Source organism: Miniopterus schreibersii (assembly GCF_964146895.1).
Source record: "Miniopterus schreibersii genome assembly, chromosome: 18".
NCBI classification, from domain to species: Eukaryota; Metazoa; Chordata; class Mammalia; order Chiroptera; family Miniopteridae; genus Miniopterus; species Miniopterus schreibersii.
In genome coordinates this window covers 18972240-18990488 of record NC_138121.1, presented here as the reverse complement: position 1 = coordinate 18990488, position 18249 = coordinate 18972240, and the positions used below count along the sequence as shown (strand labels likewise).

At 51.8% G+C, this 18249-nt stretch overlaps 1 protein-coding gene across 1 annotated transcript in view; it reads left to right on the top strand.

Moving 5' to 3' along the window:
* FA2H (fatty acid 2-hydroxylase) overlaps positions 1–17115 on the top strand; it is a 40167-nt gene extending 23052 nt beyond the window's left edge. The window contains exons 2-7 of the mRNA XM_081118806.1: positions 854–946; positions 8509–8651; positions 9257–9363; positions 12659–12831; positions 14250–14502; positions 15693–17115. Coding sequence (XP_080974932.1) covers positions 854–946; positions 8509–8651; positions 9257–9363; positions 12659–12831; positions 14250–14502; positions 15693–15772 — 849 coding nt within the window. The 3' untranslated portion in view covers positions 15773–17115. The remainder of the gene's footprint in view (positions 1–853; positions 947–8508; positions 8652–9256; positions 9364–12658; positions 12832–14249; positions 14503–15692) is intronic.
* The last annotated feature ends 1134 nt before the right edge of the window (positions 17116–18249 follow it).

Sequence of the window (18249 nt, the reverse complement as noted above, 5' to 3'; positions counted from 1 at the left end):
CTGGCTGCTCAGTCTCCTGGTTCCTGCCAATGCCCAGCTTCCAAGGTATCCTCCATGGCCACCAGCACCATGGTGTCCTTTAGTCACAGGGGCTCAGAGGGCAGGCCCCCCATGACAAGTGGTTCCCCCCACCCTTCCTGCAAGGAAGCATGAGTTTTAGCTACATGCCAGCCTGCCCTCTCCAGCCTCACCCTGTGTGACATCAGGGCCAGCTGGGGCCATGTGACTTGCCTAGTACATTCTATTTCCTTCTGACTTTGCCTCTTTGCTGCTGTGATTTGACCTTGAGCCCATTTGGGCACTCGTCTGCCAGTCTCACCCATGTGTGGCTACTGACCCACACATGGGAGTTCCTGGAGGGACCGTCTCCCTCGCTCTCTGCTGCCTCTCTTTCTTGTGGGCACGTGGACCTAGATGGCCCAGCCTGTGACCCACCGGCTCTGTGGAATTACCAGGGAGGGGAGTCATTGGGAGTGGCACAGTGAGTCCCTCTGCGTGACACCTGCCAGGGAACAGGAGGGAGGCTGCTGGGGACCTCCTTGCCCAGAGCATTCCCACTGACAGCTCATTTCCCTACAGTCTCTCTGCTGCTCCTTTTCTGTCCCAGATCTTCCTGCCTCTTGTTTTTGCAGAAATTACTTTTTTCTGCAAAAAAAATGCAGAAAGACTAATACCACACACACATCATTGTCTACCTGCATTCAAAATGCTCTCAGTGTCCGTGATCTCGCCCACCTTGCCCTGCCACGGGGCTCACCACTCCTGGCTGCCCCACCGCGGGCACGGGTGCGGGCGGCTCGGGGCCCTCTGCCCTCGCCCGCTGTAAGTAATCGCCCGCACCTTCTTCCTCCAGGGTGCCATGGAGATCGAGGCTGCAGCCTCTGCGAACACTCAGAACACAGACCCGGCGCTGGAGCCAAAGCTGAAAGTGGTCGACTGGGACAAGGTAACTGGCACAAGATGGGATGGAATGATGACTGGGGCTCCCAGGGCTGAGGAGAGGGTGTGTGGAGCCAAAGGCTGTGATTATTTGTGACGTTTGGTCAGGAAAGATGAGGCCGGGAAGCAGGTGCCCACAGCATACAAGCATGACCAAGGCTGGGATGGGTGCAGGAAAACTGCGCGTGAGGAGGTGTGCGCAGAGCCAGGCCCCAAACACCCAGGAGGTGTGTTCCCACGGACCCCTGAAGCTGAGAAGGACACAGTGCAGGGTCAGCAGGCCCAGACGTGCCCAGGTTGACCAGTGCACAGGCAGAGCTGCCCTGACCAGCAATCGCTTGCAAGGGTCACCTGTGTGGGCACCTGCTGGGACCAGCAGGGGCAGGGCGAACCATCTGCAGTGTTCGTCTGCAGAGCCTAACATCCTCTCTTGGGGGATTAGGCAGACCCCCTTTGTTGGTCAGGGGAGTCCTGAGTAGTCCCAGCTGGAAGTGGAGCGGCTCAGTGTCGGGAGGGTAGGGAGTGGAGAAGCAGCATGACCTGGGGGCCCTGGAGGGAACCAGACGTAGAAGCCATTTCCCTCCAAGCTGGGTCATGGGAAATGTCATTTTGCCATTTCCTCCTGGAAAAGACACAAGTGGGTTATCCATAAGTGTCCACCTGGGCTGCAAGTTCAAGGTTGCATGGAGGGTCAGGTGGGTGGAGATCAACGCCACCTAGATCTGTTCCACCATCACCTGTGCCCCCACCCGAGGGAAAGAGGGGCCTCCCCTCTTCCTCCTCCTCCAGGGCCTGCTCCTGCCTCCTTGCCAGCACATTGAGAGGGCACACCTGACTCACCTTCCCCACCTCTGTCATTCTTTCACACAACCTCTGTCTTCCTCCCATCCGGGCTGAGAGAGAGGGGCAAGGGCTGGCCCAAGAGAGGGCGTGGAGACCCACTCTAGCAAGAAGCTCCCAGCCCCCCCATGGAGATTGGGGGGCTGGGAGCTCCTTTTTAAAAAATTCATCTACCACATGGTCAATCCCAGACCCTTTGGGGGAGTGGAGAGTTTGGGAGCGCCCCCAACTCCCCTTGTCTAATTCTGTTTCTGACCCAGGCCAGGGGCTTGGGTGGATCCATTGGGCCTGGACCTGGAGGAGCTATGGAAAGAGGCCAAGAGGGCTGCAGCTTTTTCTTTGCCAGGGGTCCTGTGCCTGAATGTATTTACATACCCACCCCTGGGGCAGAGGGACTTGCCAAAGTTAACCCTTTGTGTTTTGCATTCAAGGGGACCTCCTCTGGGCCCTGCTGAGGAAGGGAGCTTTGGGCTCCCATGGCCAACCCTCCCCAGCCCTAGGAGCTGGGACAGAGTGGGCCATGCTGGAGTGAGGGGAACTGGAGTGCTGGGGCACAGGGAGAAGGTTCTGAAAAGATAGCAGAAGGGCCAGGAAACCAGCCCAGGGTGTCCCCACCCTGCTTGGGGGTGCAGTATGGTCTGATTTTTGGTTTCTGCATGGAAGGTTATTGGAACTATTTCTAAGTCATCCCTCCAATCACCCAGTCAGGCAGGACTCAGGCTTCCTTGTGGGACAAGAATCCAGGTTGTAGACCCTCACCCTACACTACCTTACACCTCTCCCTGTTTTCTGGAACCCAGCCAGCCTGGGCATGCCCTTCCCATTTGCCTCACCCCCTCCTTTCACTGCTTCACTGTATCAGTTCCAGAGCCCTCCTCCGGCAGCCTCCTCTGCCCTGCCCACTTTGGGGGCCAGCTTTCTGGAACCAGATGAAACTGGTGTGTTTGAAATTGTTTGCAGAAGTCCTTGCCCAGATCCCTCTGGGCAGCAAAATTAGGGCCAAATTAACATTTCTTTTATTGAGCTCTGACCAAGTGCCAGATGCTGCAGGCCAAGCATTTTAAATTTATGATCCAATTATCTAATTTAATCTTGCCACTACACACAGATATAAGATTATCAGATCCTGATTTAGCAAAGAGGAAGAAGAAGAGTTTAGTCTCTTGCCCAGAGTCACTCTGCTGGTCCCCTTAGCGCAGCCAGCGCTTACCACTGAGCTCCCTCCCCTGCCGGGCACCCCTCCATGCTCCTGGAACCCCCCCACCCTTGAGTCCTGTGACTGGGAGAGGCCATGGTGTAAGGGAGGGAGGAAGCTGAGCAGGTCCCGGGAGGGAGGTGTCTCCAAAGCATTGCTCAGCCTTATTCCCATCCTGCCCCTCAGGCTGAGCCAGACCCCAGCAGAACCCGCTCTAGCTCCACTGGGTGGAGGCCAGTCTCTTCCCTTAAGAGACAGGTAGGATTATCCAGCCAGGTGTATCACAAAGCAAATGCAGCTGCGAGCTTTCAAAGCCCCCTTGCCACCTACACACACACACACACACACACACACACACTCCTTAGCATTGGGCTGCTCTGAGGGTCACTAGGGCTGGCCAGATGTTGATGTTGGTCACATGGGTTTAACCTTTTGGAACCCTCAGTTAAGTCACTTCTCAGGAAAATAGCCCTTGGATCTGAACAAAGGCCCTCTTGGCCAGCCCACCACTGGGGAGGCCAACCTCAACCCTGTGGGTGCAGCCCTGGCTCACCTTCCAGCTTTCTGCACCTCCACTCACATCCTGTTGTGTCCCCTTGGGCCTCCTATCTCCCTTTCACCTGCCCCAGAGTAGGGGCCTGGAGGGTCTGGCTGTCCAGAGGGATCCACAGGCACCTCCCCAAGACTGTCCTTGCTGGGCCAGGGTCTCGAGTTTCTCTCTGCTTGCCCCCTTGCCCAGAGACCCTGGCCCCTCTTCTGAAGAACTCAGGAGTACTCAGAAAATACCCACCCCACCTTCCTCTTCCTCAGGGAGAAACCAAGTAGGTGGCTGGGCGCGGCCCTCTGAGTCCTGCCAGCACAGTGGATAGGCAGGCTCAAGTTGGGAGAACCGCTGGGCGACCATAGGCAGCTATGTTCTCTTTCCCCCTCAGCAAGAGGGAGGAAGTTAATCCCACCTGGTACGGTGTGGGGTTGTCAGGAGGGTCCGGCATAGCGTACAAAGGGGTATCAGAAAGCGAGCTACCAGTGGAAGACCCATCGGCTTCGCTTTAGGATGGGGGGCAGGCTGGGGGGAGCGGGACAACAACAGAGCTCCTTTGCTGTTCTTCTGTCCCAAGCACACTGGCGTTCTGCAAGGTGCATGGCAATCCTCCCTCTGTTCCCAGGCTTTGACCCCTTTTCCCCCTGCTCCCGGCCACTCTCATCTCCCTGAATCCTCTCAGGGGGAGCCTGAGGCCACCTCCCCAGCTACCCCATCACCTGGGTACAGGAAGGAGGCAGGTGGTCCAGAAGTGCCTCTGTGGACTTGAGTGTAGGATAGGAGCTCCCAGTTAGAGGAGCCACCCCGCAAGGCCACCAAGAGCCCCTCATAGACCCCCACACTAAACACCCCTGCTGGGTCCCTCACAGCCTCTGTGCTGACAGACTCACAGCCATAGGGCCCTGAACCAGCAGATAGGCCTGCTGGCCTTGGGTTAAGATGGACTGAGGTGCAGGTCCCACCTCTAGCATCTACAGCTGAGCGTCAGATCTCAGTCTCCTCATCTGTAAAATGAGGCCATTGCAGGCCCTAGTTCTCAAAAAAGGATAATGGACGTGAGGTCTGAGCTCAGGGACTGTGACCAGGATGCAAGAACAACATGTTCTGAGATTCCTATCGAGCCTTATCCTCACTCTCCTCCCTACCAACCCCCACTGGTTGGAAGCCCATCACAGTCTTCCTGGCTCAGAAAGCTGCCCCAGAGCTGTGAGCTCTGTGGTCTGGGTGGACATTTCTTTAAACAATTGCCATGGCTTGCGAATGTGGTTGTGGGAGGAGCTGCTGGCACAAAGTAGCTGCCCCCTCTCCCTACATTTGCCCTTCTGGAGAGAAGCAGATACCCAGTTTCTGCTCCTGAGCTGGGGCTGCCCCTGGAAAGAGTTCTGTGCCACCTGGTTCCTGTGCTGCCCAGGAGGAGGGAGACCTGGGAAGTGGGGAAAGGGGAGAGCAAAGAAGGCCCCCTCCCCAGCCTGGCAGTATGCATGCCCTTCCACCCACCCTCTGGGCAGCAGGCAGCAGGCTGCCCTTTCCCCCTGCCTGGCCCTGCTGGAGCTGCATTCCTCGCATAGCCCGGAGAGCCCAAGGCCCCCCCTTTCCCATTGGGGCAGGGGCAGAGCTGGGTGGGGGAGGAGGGAGGGGAGGGGGAGGGAATACACACAGTTGGCACTAGGTGCTGTAGCCAAACTCTCCCTGGACTTGCATGTGCGTTTTGGGGACCAGCCTGTTGCTTGGGGTGACACCCCTGTGCTATAGCTGTAAACATTCATTGTCTAAGGGAGTTAATTTGAAGTATACAAATGAAAAGCAGGCATAGAATGTCATGTGTAACATGCAAAAGTAGAACATATGAAAACCAGGGTTTTCATTTGAGGAAGATAGTGATACGTTAAGGATGCATATTATCATCCTTAGAGTAACAACTGGGGTGGGGGGACAAAAGGGCACAGTGAACAAAATAGAAGAGATAATATAGAATATTTTTGAAATACATAATTAATACAAACAAGGCCAAAAAGGAAAAATAAAGAGACAAACAGAAAACAAATAGCAAGATGATGGGACTACTGCAACATTAAATAAAAATGGACTAAACACTTCAACTAAAAGGCAGAGATTGACTAGATTAAAAAAAAAAAAAGCAAGACCAACTATGTGCTGTCTACAAGAGATGCACTTTAAATGTAAAGATGTACACCGTTTGAAAGTAAAAGATGGGAAAAGATAGACCATGCAAATGCCAAGCATAAGGAAGCCTGGTGTGGCTTTATTAAGATTCAGCACAAGTAGTATTACCAGGGACCAAGATGGCTATTTCCCAATGCCAAAAGGGCCAATTTATCAAAAAGACATAACTGGGTAACCTTGGGCAAGTTACTCTGCTTCAATTTCCCCATCTGCAAGATGACACTAATAATAGTACTTGGCTCATTAGGGGCATGGTGAAGTTCAGATGATTACATGTTTGGAACCATGCCTGCATGTAACAAATGCTCTGTGAGTGTTGGCTCTCAATGGTGTTGCAATTGGGGCAAAGCCTAAAGCTCTTACCATGACCCTGGCCTAGCTTCTTTTGAGGTGGGGCTCTGTAGACTGTGTAAGATAAGGTGTAAACACAGGGCAATAGCTGGTTCCTCCAGTTTTTTTTTCCCCCCTGGTGGTGGTGCTGTGTGTGTGTGTGTGTGTGTGTGTGTGTGTGTGTGTGTGTGTGTGTGTGGAGAGACCTCAGGCAGAGGAATGGAAGGAATGAGAGCGCATGCACCCAGTGAATCCATTTCCTGCTAGACCCAAGGGGAAAAGTCAAGGAGAGGTGGGGACTGGAGGAAGTCAAACAACTAAATGGGGTTTGGATGATTGCCTTATTTAATTGGATATTTAGCTGAATGGGATGCTTCCAGGCTGACCAGAGTCATCTTCCAGTCTGGGAAGCAGGAAGACAGCCAGCACCTGGGGACTGTCAAGTTCGCATAACAGGAAATCACAACCATCTTTGGACCTTTTTCCCTGGTTGCAGGCACAGGGAGACTGCTCAGTGGGCCCTGTTTACCCAGGACTGCTCTGTCCTTGCTCCAAGGCTGTGATGGCTGTGTTAGCTTTGCCTCCAGCAGAGCTGGGAGACCTGCTGGGACTGAGCCAGCTTTGGTGGGGAGGCCTGTGCAAGATGAGATTCCAGCCATGGATGCAGGAAGGCAGGTTTCAAAATCACTGTTGACTCTCTCCCAGGCTTGAGTGCTCTTCCTCCATGTATATCTCTTTCTCCTCTCCTTTTCTTTCCTGATACTACCTCCCTTCTCACCAGCAGTAGCTACCTAACTCCCTTGTATTGGAGATTTATTGGCATCCACTATGCGCCAAACACCAGACACATCTTGCCCTCTCTCTTATGGGTGGTGGCACATCAGCTCTATAGATGAGAGAACTGAGGCGCTCCGAGAGGTAAAGGCACTTGCCTAGCATCCCACGGCTGATAAATGGCAGAGCCAGGCTTTGAAGGTGGTCCCTCACTACAACGTCATTGTCCTTTACTGGTTTTGATTTACTGATTTTGGTCCAGATTACTCTTCTTCAGTACATTGACTCATCAGAAATCTTTAAGGGTTTTCCATTGCCTAGAGCTGCGGCTTCCAAACTTTTCAATCTTACACCCCCATAAGTAAAACATTTAGAGCACATTATATTTCCATTATATTTCCATTTTAATTATTTATAAATTATTTGCATGTACTACTGTATTATGTGCATGTGAAAATATTGAAATACAGTTTAAAAATGATATAACTATATCAAATAGAGTCTCTAATATTCTCTCCATGCCTCTGAGGATCAACCTGTGAGTAGCCCTGGTGTGTGCACACATCCCCACCTTGGAGACAACTGGCCTGGAGGGTGAAGTAGCAGCTCCTGGGCCTGGTGTGGGGTATTCTGTCATCTAAAATCCTCTGCCTCACAGATCAATGTCAAGGTACTAAAGGGGCCACAATCATTGTCAACTCCACATCTCTGCCTACATTCCCTCCCCCACTTTTCCCTCTCCCCCTTACCAAGTCCTCCATGTTGTGTGAGCTCCAACCCAAACCCCAAGTTCTCTGCAAAGCCCTTTTCTTCTACCCTGGACCCAGGCATTTGTAGCAGTCATTCTGCCTTCCAATCTCAGCGTGCCTGTATCCATACTAAACTGTCTCTCCTCGCATGCCTCATCTTGCTGACCACTTTATGCTGGTACCATCATTATTACTTCCATTTCATAGCTGGAGAAACTGAGGCTCAGAGATATCAAGTAATCTGCCCAAGGTCACACAGTAAGTGATAGAGCCAGGATTTGTACCCAGGCCTGACTTCAGAGACTGAACTCTGATTAAGCACTAAGCTATGTGGATCAAAGATGACCTCTCACATTCCTGTTTATTCTTCCCATTGTCTAGTACAGAAATGGATATATGAAATATGAAGCACATTTTTGAATGAATGGCTATTTAAATGGATGAGTGAATGCATTGCCCAGACCAACACCAAGGAGAAAGCGTATGATAGAGGAGAAAGGACCTATTTCATTCCTAGTACAGAATGTATTGGCTCCTGTACTTAAAGAGTCCTGGACATGACTTCAAGCTTCAGGCATGGCTGAATCTGGGTGCTCAGGTGTCATCACCTGGATTCAGTGATTGGCCACCCTCTGTATTGACTGAGTTCTCAGGCAGGCTCTGCTAGCAACTCCAGGGTCATGCCCCGCCAACTTAGCAACTCCAGGAGGAAGAGAGGGTGTCTGATGGCTTATTGCACCAGCTTAGGTTATGAGCCTGTCCTGGATCCCATTTCTGTGTCCAGGAGTTGAGATGAGCAGCTTGATCAGTCCTGAATCACTGAAGTGATAGGGTAGGTAGCCCCACACAGACCACATGAGGTAGAGGATGGTGACTGGGATACTATAACTAGGAGATAGAAGAATGAATGTGTGCAGGTGTGAATATCAAGTGTCCACTGAATTTGTCTTTTGCAGGACCTGGTAGACTGGCAGAAGCCCCTACTGTGGCAGGTAGGCCACTTGGGAGAGAAGTATGATGAGTGGGTCCACCAGCCAGTGAGCAGGCCCATCCGCCTCTTCTACTCAGACTTCATCGAGGCCCTCACCAAGACTGTCTGGTGAGCCCCACGCTGAGCCCATGGTGGGCTGTCCCTCTCTCCTGATGGTATCAGTCAGATACAATAGGGGAAGGGGCATTTGGCTGCCCCCATCCCCCAGCCCAGAGCTATATACTATAAACTCTTGGGGACAGTAGAACATGCCATAGGTATAATCCATTCCTATGCATGGTTTGTTCATTGAGTGAGTGACACCCCAACATATAGCCAGAAACCACTCTGAATGCCACCCCTATTCTATTCCAGATTCCTATGAAGGGTTTCCAGCCTCTAATGTCCATGGGAACAATTTTGCCTGCAATTAGCTCCTTTGCCACAAGAGGTCAGCATCTATTCAGCTGCACAGACTAGCCACAGGGACACAGTTCTTTTCTGCCAATAACTCATCTCAGAGACCCGGGCAGATAGACTCATGACCTTTCTTTTGTTTTCCCCTTCCCACCCCACCCCCAGCAGTGTCCCTTTGATCCAAGGTCTCCATATACTTTCTGCACATGCTTTGGTATCATGTCATCCCCCCTCCAGTCAAGATGTATGCCTGGGGAAACTGGACCCCGTTGAGCCCCTGGGCATGTATATCTCTCACCCTGGTGGCCCTCCTGCAGGTACAGCGTCCCCATCATCTGGCTGCCCCTGATGCTGTACCTCAGCTGGTCCTACTACCGAACCCTCGCCCAGGGCAACGTCCGACTCTTCGCTTCCTTTACCACAGGTAATATTGGTTCCTTCCTGATTCGCTCCCATGGCTCCTGGAGGTGGGAGACCTTGATGTTCTTTCTGACAGTGAGAGAACAGAACCCAAAATCATATCACAAACTTTTTAAATGAGACCTATTTGTAGAAATAGTCTTCCAAAGAAAAATATAGTCAGACTCCCTCAACCCCAACCCCAACCCTAAATAGATTACAAAGAAGAAGGGGGGAGCAACATATTAGCAGAAACTAAATGAAACCATTTTGTTAGGAGACATAACAATAAAGAAAGAGGCTTATCACTGACTCTACTACTAGAAAAGGCATGATCTGGGATTGTCAAGAAACTAAATGAAATCATTCACCAGGTGGTACAGCTGAGAGCTAGATTCAGAATGGTCCATGAACACGGCAAAATTAGAACCTGGAAGAGAAAGATCTGGGAGTGTCCTGCAGTGTCTCCTGGGTAAAGGTCCAGGTAGCAGAACCCCTGACTCGGAGAAACAACCCCACTAACCTCTACTGAGCACTTACCTTGTGCCAAGCCTGATGCCTTCCAGGGACCATCTCAGTTAACTCTCCCAACAGCCCCACAGAAAAGGTGCTATCCTAATGCCCTTTTCAAGATGAGGAAATGGAGCCTCAGAGAAGTCAAGCAAGCAATTCAGGGTCATGTGGCTGGGATGTAGATGCCAAGTGCCTCCCAGTTTCAAGGATCAGGGGATAGAGAGAAGGGCTGACATGGGGCAGCTTCCGAAGAGCCTATGGGGCTGAGTCTCAGGACAGCTGTGAGTTTGGGTGCAGCCACTTCTGTCAGCCTGCCTCCAAAGTTCACTGCCTAGCTTGGGCCTCCAGGTACATACTGTCTGCCCAGGTGGTCTGTTTGTCCTAGCACAGTCTGCCTCAGGAGGCACTGACCCATGACAGGTGGCTCAGATGGAGGCCAGGTCAGGGGACAGGCAGGAGAGGGGTGCTGGGGTAGCTCAGGTGGGCTTTCCTTTCCCGATCACATAATGTTCCTGCTCTGAACCTTTGGAGCGCCTCCTCTCTGCCAGATACAGGCTCCTTCTCCCCACACTCTGAGGCTTCTCTCCTGCCCACCTGTCCTGGGAGTGGCAAGGTGAGGACCTGAATGGTTTAGATGAGAGGGACCACAGCCACAGTGATGGGAGCCTCTGTGTCCCCCTCCACACACCTGGCCCAGGATGTGGTGGGGTTGGGGGTTGGTGAACAAGCTGCGGGAAGTTCCCCAGAGCCCAGAACTGCTCCAGGTCACCAAGGGTTAACATGCATGCCCTGCAAGCCAAGGTTACCCTTTTCGGCCCACGCTGAATAGCTCAGGCACAGCACAGGGCTTGTTGCTCAGAAGGCCTGCTCACTGAATCGCCCACTGTCCACCCGGCGCTCCTCTAACAATCAGCAACAGTGGCAGTGCTGCCAGGGCTGGCGGCCGGTGGGGGAAGGGGCTGCCGGAGCTTTGGCCCAGGTCCCTCTGCAGGATTCCTCTAGAGATGCCACTCTGTACCAGCTCCCAGCGGATGTTCCAACAGGGATGATGCTGGGGTGAGGGAGCAAGAGGAGACTTGACCTATAGGAGGGGGCCCTTCTGCGTGGCAGGGAGGGTGATCTGAGGGCTTGGTCAGAAGTGCAGGCCTCTGCAGAGAGCCAAGATGTGCTGTTTAATAAAGGTCCAGTGAAGAGCCTGTGGCCATGATGCTAGCAATGGTGGCATGAGAGATATATCTCCACAGGCCTCCCTCACCTCCCAGCTTGTCAGGCAAGGCAGAGAAAATAAGAGCCTCCGAGCAAGGCAAGGGGAGGCTGAGCAGGTCAGCCTGCGGACTGAAGGGTCCCAGGTTCGATTCTGACCAAGGGCACACACCTCAGTTGTAGGCTTGATCCCCTGGGGGCTGGGGGCATGCAGGAGGCAATCAATCAATGTGTCTTTCTCACAGTAATGTTTCTCTCTCTCTCTCTCTCCTCCTTCCACTCTCTCTGAAAAAGCAATGGAAAAAATATGCTCGGGTAAGGATTATAAATAAGTAAATAATAAAAAGAACTATAAATTAAAAAAGAAAAAGAAACGAGAGCCCCAGTGACTGCAGGCTGTCATTGATGTGAGGGAGAAATTGCAGGCTGTTGGGTGTTGGGTGTTGGGAACCTCACACTTGATGACAATTACATCTCCAGTCTTCTGGTCTCCAGGCTAATCATCTTCAGTTTTGTTTTTTTTTCAAATCTTCCTCAGATATGCTATGATTTCAAGTCTTGTCCATTGAGATTTCTCTACATGTGTTTTCCTGTCCCTTCTGTTTTCCAGTCCTTGGTTGTTAACATTTTTCATCAATGACTGCCCAGCTTTAATGTCTTAATTGGGATCGTTCCTCCCTCTCCCCCATGCCACTGAGGCAAGCTCACCCTTCTCAGGTGTCTTAGCCATTTGGACTGCTATAGCATAAAACATCAAAGACTGGGTGATTTAAAGGCAACAGAAATCTGTTGCTCCCAGATCTAGAAGCTGGAAGTTCAGATCAGTGCCAGTCTGGTCAGGGAAGGGTGCTCTTCCAAGTCACAGACTTCTTGTGTCCTCACATGGGTGTAAAGGAAAGGGAGCTCTGTGGGATTTACTTACTTACTTATTTATTTATTTATAATCCTCAACCCAGGACATGCTTAGAGAGAGGAAGGGAGAGAGAGAGAAACCTTGATGTGAGAGAGAAACATCAGTTGGTTGCCTTCCATACGTGGTCTGACCAGGGATCGAACCCACAACCCAGGTATGTGCCCTGCCTGGGAATCACACTGGCAGCCTTTCAATGCACAGTGGATGCTCACCCAGCTGGGCCACCCAGCTAGGCCATGGGCCCTCTTATAAGGGCACTAATCCTATTCATGAGGGCTCTACCCTCCTGAGGTAATCACCTCCCAAAGGCCCCATCTCTTAATACCATCACCTTGGGGGTTAGCTTTCAACATAAGAATTTTGAAGAGACACATTCAGACCATAGCACCCGGCAAAGGTCCATTACTGGCCATAACTGCTCCTCTTAGTCCCCCTAAGGAAACCTCAGGTCTCTGGCCAGCAACCCCATTGTTCCCTGAGAGCACCCCTCCAAGCCCAGCACAGGTCCTCACCACCTCCTTCCCATTTTTGACCCAAGAGCCCCAGCAGTGTGGCCCGGCCCCATAGCTGCTGGACAGAGGGCAGCAGATCCCAAGGTGATGGGGCAGTAAGATGGACGTCTGGAGCCACCAGGCACTGCTGCCCACTGGGCCATCCGCCCTGACCTTGCCTCTCTCTTGCAACCCTGCAGAGTACTCCGTGGCCATGCCGAAGTCCGTGTTCCCGGGCCTGTTCGTGCTGGGGATGCTCCTCTGGAGCCTAACAGAGTACCTCCTCCACCGCTTCCTGTTCCACATGAAGCCCCCCAGCAACAGCTATTACCTCATCACGCTGCACTTCGTCCTGCACGGCCAGCACCACAAGGTGAGCGGGGGGGCTCCCACCCAGGGCCTTGCAGCTCTGACTGACTCACAGGAGCTGCCGACCTTCACGGGAGTCAGGCTGGGAACAAGAGGAAATCAGGGCATTTGATGTTGCTCAGAGGAAGGACTGGGTCCTAACCTGAAGCGGGCGTGGACAGGGTGAGCATGTGTGTCTGTATGCCATAATTATTGACACCGGGCACTCTGCAGGTACCTTTCATGTGCCATCTTTAATCCTCACAACAACTCATTCATTCATTCAACAAATGCTCACTGAGCCCTCCCTCTGTGCCAGGCACTGTTCTAGACACCATTGAAGGAGAGTCAAAAATCACTGCCCTTGTGGAGCTTCTTTCTGAAGGTGGTGCTGTAGTTCTTCCCATTCCACAGAGCAGCAAACTGGGGCTTGGGGAAATTAAGAAACTAAGGAACTCGCCCAAGGTCATAACCAGGATCTTGTGCCTCATTCTGTGGATCCCAGAGTCTATGCTCTCAACCACCCATCACCCTTGGGCTTTTCAAGGGGAATGTGACGGTTCCAGTGGCAGAGACTAGAAGCCAGGTCTGCCCAGAGGAAGCTGCATCCCACTGTTCCTACACTATGCTGTTCTCAGCCTGTCTCAGCATATCCCTCCCTCCCTGCAGGAGCTGGCTTTCCAGCATACTACTGGTCCTGTTGCTCGTGGTCTGAGCAGGGAGAAGCCCTCATCGGCATATGACTCTATGACTACTGCCTGTTTTCTCTCTTTTCTTCCAGTCCAGAGAGGGTCTGTCTCTTCTCAGAATCCTCAGCAAGCAGTCACTAAAATCTTACCTCTTTGCCTTTGGCTTTTAAAGCCCCAGAGCCTAAGGCCTATTTCTCTTGTTGTTTAATGTGAAAATACCCCCTTGGAACAAAGAAGGGCCCCTGTTAGGACGGGGTGGGGGGGTATGTTAACACTTCCAGTATCATCCTACCATGTGAATCTGCATAACACCAGTTTGCTGGTGTGTTGCCTTCCCAGACAATGGCAGGTCCTGGTCTAAGTACCCCACCTGGTCACCGGAGTTAGGGCTTCTCTCTAGCACCTAACGAATTCCAGAGCCAAAGTGGCCTCTTGAGCATAAAGCAGGACTTGAAACCCTGAACATCCTGCCCACATCACACCCACCCCTGTGTTCTTGCACAGTGTTCCAGGCCCTATCCTGGCTTGGAAACTGGGAACAGGACAGTCTCTCTAGGGCTTTCTAGCATGGAGGCCTGCCCTCCCCAAAGCCACTGAAAGTGCCAAGCCTACACATGATAAGTCGCTGCCCCCTCCCTGGGATATCTGGGCTGCTTTGCCCCATGCTGGGATGGGTGGGGGTGGGGAATGTCTCTGCTGTGACTTAGGCAGACCCCCCTGCTGCATTCTGACACCTGAGCCTCTCCACCCACAGGCACCCTTCGATGAGTCCCGCCTGGTCTTCCCCCCTGCGCCAGCTTCTCTGGTGATTGCCTTCTTCTACACAATCTTACAGCTTCTCCTGCCCGAGGCGGTGGGGGGCACGGTGTTTGCAGGGGGCCTTCTGGGCTATGTCCTCTACGACATGACCCATTACTACTTGCACTTCGGCTCGCCTCACAAGGGCTCCTACCTGTACAACATGAAGGCCCACCACGTCAAGCATCACTTTGCACATCAGAAGTCAGGTAAGGATCGGCCAGTACCTCCATTGAGCCCCTACCAAGGGCCATGCACTGTTCTGGGTATTGGGGATACACGGACAGAAGGCAAGCCTGGGGCTCCCATCCTACTCTCTGGTGTGGGGGACTGTGCAGAGACAAACAAGGAAATCAATCAATAGTAAAAGATCATTTCAGACAATGATAAGTGCCACAAAGAAAATAAAGCAAGATGATGTTAGAGGGACCATATATGTCAGGGGAGGGGTCCAGCTCTGTCTAATAAAATATGCAAGTCACAGATTGATTTTTAAATTTTCTAGTGGCCACATTAGCCAGTAAAAATAAATGGATGGAATTAATTGCAATAGCATATTTTATTAAGCCAAATATAACCAAAATATTATCATGTTAACATATAATCAATGTAAAATATCGTTAATGAGACATTTTACATTCTTTTTCTTATATTAAGAATTCCACATCCGGTGTATATTTGGCACTTACAGCACATCTCAATTCAGGTGTTAAATTTTCATTGGAAATATTTAATATGCATTTAGAATTTATATTTAAAAAAGGAAAAGTAGATTCACATACCCAAATTGCTCTGAATATACTTGAAAGATTTCTAGTAACTGAACTGAGTATATACTTTTTAATTGAATTTTAAGTTAATTAAAATTAAATGAAATTAGAAGTTTAGTCCCTCTGTAGCTCTAGCTACATTTCCAGTGCTTAACAGTCATGTGGGCTAGCGGCTACCACGCTGGATGGCAGAGCGCTAGGTAAAGTGGTCCAGGAAGATGTCACTGCAGAGATGTCGTTAGAGCTGAGACCTAAATTAAGAGAAGCCAGCACCTGATGTCTGGGGGAAAGAGCATCTCAGGAGCAACAGGTGCAAAGCCTTGAAGCGGGAACGAACTTGGCCTCTTTGAAGAGAAGGAAGAGGCAGGCAGGGGCCAGGCTCTCCCAGGAAGTCCTGCCAGATAAAGAATTTGGGTTTATTCCAATGTATCCTTGGGAAATTGGAAACACAGGTACCCTGCTCTTGACTTCTGCCACGATGGCCCTGAGAGTTGGGAAGGCCAGCGGGAATAGATGTTAAAATCTTCCCAAGTATTGGCCCTACCCCGGCTCCCTTTCCAAGAAGATTTCTCCCCCCCCCCCCCCTCCGGACAGCGCCTCACCTTCTCCCTATTCGTCTCCCTCTCTAGGATTTGGCATCAGCACTAAATTTTGGGATTACGTTTTCCACACTCTTATGCCGGAAGAACCCCACCCGAAGATCCAATGACAACTCCCAGCTCCACTGTGGTCCCTGCCCCACCCCTACCCCATCCAGACCCTGCAAAGAAGGTTTGCTTGGCCAAGCAGGATGGGCTTTGTCCAGCTATTGGGCTTGGTGAAGGGTGCTGGGGAGACCCTAAAGACTGAGACTGGCCCTGAGACTTCCCTCCTGACCCACCAGAGGAGGGCCACATCCACTTGGTGGCCGAATGGCTCTCAGGGACTAGCTCTTCCCTGCAGCATCCTGGCCTTTCCACCAACATCTCTTCCCAGAGTCTTAGCCCACAGGACTGCTTTAGGATCTGGCCAACGTTATCAGCCCCAAGGGGAATGAAGGAAACGGACCCCTGTGACTTCCTGACAGGTGTGTGATCCGCCTGTGTCTTAGCACCTCGGGCTCCCTGGGAGCCAACCCCACAGCAAAGAGTGGGGTCTGCGGGGCCCCTGGCCCTAGTCTTCCCACCTCCCTTTCCTGGTGACGGCTTCCTGGCTCTGACTTTCTCCTGATGAGCGGAGAACACTGAGGTGGGTGGAGGGCTCTTACAAGAAGAGATAGCATGATGCCTCCCGCAGACCATCCCAGATCCCAGGGCAGTGCCTCTGCCCACTGCTGGTCACAAATGCCAGCTGTACCACCAGATGCCTCAGGCTGAGACACATGCCTGGCCCTCACCTGCTTGTGCAGATGGGCTGAGGCTAGCTGGCATTGGCTTCAAGGCTGGCAGGAGCCCAGGCCCCCTTTTTTTTAGGAACCACCAGCTGCTCTAGCCATCTCTTCCCTGCCTCCAGAATCACAAAGCTTTTCTCCGAGGGAGGCTAACGTGGCTTCTCTATGGGTTGGAGCCCCACCCCATTTCCAGCCATTCTTGACCTCCACCTGGCACAGGTGGGCCCCTGCCCCCCTCACTCAGGACCCTTCCAGCCAGTGCCTCCTTAGGCCAAGATGAAGCCTTTATTCGGTGCCTTATCTCCCTCCCCATTTGCTCCCTACCCCCCCCCACCAGCAGATGAGGTTCCAGCCCCTTCTTCCTCATAACCAAAACCCTCACTGCTCATAAGAGGGTCTTATTTATAAACTATATAAACGCTCGAGTAGCTGCTCAGATTGCCCTTTCTAATCCTATGTGTTGAGCTTATGTAAACCTTTTGTCCTATTTCTGTTCCCTTCTTACCCACAAACCGTTACTACTTGAAACTTTTAAAAAAAACTCGATGAGCATAAAGGCTGAAGAGAAGCAGTGTGAGCGCTCCTGTGATTTGTACTGTTTACTGCGGAGTTATTTAAAGATTTTGGAATAAATATACAAACTACAGTTGTGAAATACAGGTGTAAATAAATTGTATATTTTGAAAAATAAAAACATTTAAAAAGAAACCAACAGAGAGTAGTTGCTCCTTACGGATGCTGACTCGCCAGACTTCACCATGCGGGGTGCGGGATGGGGTGGGCGTCCCCCGGGAGGAGGGTTTATCACCAGCCCGTTGCGGAGACCTGCTGGGGCACGGTGACAATAAAACCCTGAGCAACTCTCATTTCCTGACTTGGTTTTATTACTGTTTTAAAATTCTCTGCAGGCAGCAATCCCCGTTACTGCCTGCACGTGGGGCAAAGGGGTGGGGGGTGGGGGTGTCGCTCCCACCAACCCCCGTGGCACACTGCTGGGGAGACGTTTCCTCTGGAATTTATCAGACCCCAACTGAGATTCCAGCCGAGATTCCAGCCGAGATTCCAGCTGACTTTCCTAACACAGCGGAGGAAGAGTCTAACAGCAAACACCCACGGGGAGACCTCGAACATCAGGCCAGCTCTCAGTCCAGGCGAAACAGCTTCTCAGGACGTCTTCGCAGCCACCACGCCAGAACCACCTGAGGAATCTGTCAAAGCACAGACCCAAGTCTGCGACACTCAGGGTCTAGTTCGGCAGGCCCGTTGGAGGAGGACTCTGGATTTGCCTACCTGAGGATGCAGAAGCGGGAGCAGACGGAGAGGCAGACTTGGAAATAGAAGCAACTGTGAACCGATGTTGGCGAGGTTCTGGCAACCTGGAGGGAGCCCCGGGCCTTGCTGCCTCTCCCTGCTCCGGCAGCCACCTGATGGCTTTGTCCCTGCAGCTCCCAGCCCAAAGATAAGGGCCACCTGTCTGAGCCACCCATCCCTCAGGCTCCTGGAATCTATCATTGAAGTCAGGCTGTTCAAGCAGCAGAAATCACAAGCCCCATTTCCTACATGGCACTGGAATCCTGATCATGGAGCATCACAACCAAGGGGAAGGAAGAAACAAAAAGCAGCAAAGGAAGAGCCTGACTAGTTGTAAATATGCAAGCACACCGGAGAAAAGTCCAAGCTGAGCAAGTTTGAGCAAAACACTAACTGGGGGGAGAAAACTTATTTTAAAAGATTGAAAAAGAACTAGTAAGAAATGCTAGTCCTAGCCAGTTTGCTCAGTGGTTAGAGCGTCAGCCCGAGGACTGAATGAAGGGTCT